General features: G+C 44.8%; 1 protein-coding gene across 1 annotated transcript; it reads left to right on the top strand.

Annotated features, from left to right (window-relative positions):
* Positions 1-6: 6 nt before the first annotated feature.
* Positions 7-1,301, top strand: LOC107196644 (protocadherin beta-15-like; the record flags this gene model as incomplete). The annotated part of the gene is made up of 1 exon (XM_015599457.2): positions 7-1,301. A coding segment is annotated over exon 1 (1,185 nt), but the record flags the coding sequence as incomplete, so codon positions are not given.
* Between the last annotated feature and the right edge of the window lie 5 nt (positions 1,302-1,306).

The raw sequence follows: 1,306 nt of genomic DNA, 5'->3' as shown, positions 1-1,306 counted from the left end.
ATCTAAGAGAAGAGGATTCTTAACGGAATTACCTTACAGCAAGGACAGACTGCCAGGACAGACTGCCTACAGACCCAACAGGAACCCCGACCCTAAAGACTTCTGGCGTTGGAGAAATGGAGGCTGAAGAGCAGCGCTTTCCTATACTAAGGCAAGTCCTGCTTCTCTTTGTTTTCCTGGCTCAGACTTGGGCGGAGCATGAAGGTTATAGTGTCGTAGAAGAAACGGCCACTGGATCTTTTGTGGCCAATCTAGCAAAGGACATAGGGCTAGAGGTAGGAATGCTGTCTTGGCGGAGGGCTCGGGTCATTTTTAACAACAACAAAAAACACTTTCAGCTGAACCTTCAGACTGGAGATTTACAAGTAAATGAGAAATTGGATCGGGAAGAACTGTGTGGTCCCACGGAGCCTTGCATGCTGCAATTCCAGGTGTTACTGGAAGAACCTTTGGAGGTATATAGGTTTAAGCTTTTGGTTAGTGACATAAATGACAATTCACCTGTGTTTCCAGAAGCAGAAATGACTTTGAAAATAATGGAAAATACTCTTCCAGGGACTCTGTTTCCCCTAAAAAATGCACAAGATTTAGATGTAGGCATCAATAACATTCAAAAGTACACCATCTACCCCAACTCCCATTTCCACGTTCTTACCCGAAATGGCAGTGAGGGCAGAAAATACCCAGAGCTGGTTCTGGACAAAGCCCTAGATCGTGAGGAACAGCCTGAGCTCAGGTTAACTCTCATGGCGGTAGATGGGGGAGTGCCTCCCAAAAGCGGCACCGCGCTGGTCCTCATTGATGTCTTGGACATCAATGACAACACCCCTGAATTTGTGCAGCCACACTACCATGTGCAGATCCTGGAAAACAGTCCTCTGGGGTCCCTTGTTGTCACTGTTTCCGCTAGAGATTTAGACATGGGAATAAATGGCGAAATAGTCTACTCATTTTTTTCTGGTGATGAAGAAATTACTAGGACATTTGCACTTAATGAACTAACGGGAGAAATTAAAATAATTAGGACACTAGATTTTGAAAAAATTGTGTCATATGAGGTGGATATTAAGGCGTCTGATGGGGCAGGTCTTTCTGGAAAATGCACTGTCATAATACAGGTGGTGGATATAAACGACAACGCCCCAGAATTAACGGTGGCTTCATTTGTAAGCTCCATCCCAGAAAATTTCCCGGAAACTACAATAGCTCTTTTCAGCGTTCAAGATCGAGACTCTGGGGAAAATGGAAGAATGGTTTGTTCCATCCAGGAAGATGTTCCTTTCACGCTGAAACCTTGCGTGGAGAA

This window comes from Pteropus alecto, unplaced genomic scaffold (assembly GCF_000325575.1).
Source record: "Pteropus alecto unplaced genomic scaffold, ASM32557v1 C18482359, whole genome shotgun sequence".
Lineage (NCBI taxonomy): Eukaryota > Metazoa > Chordata > Mammalia > Chiroptera > Pteropodidae > Pteropus > Pteropus alecto.
This window is presented reverse-complemented; position numbering and strand designations above follow the sequence as displayed.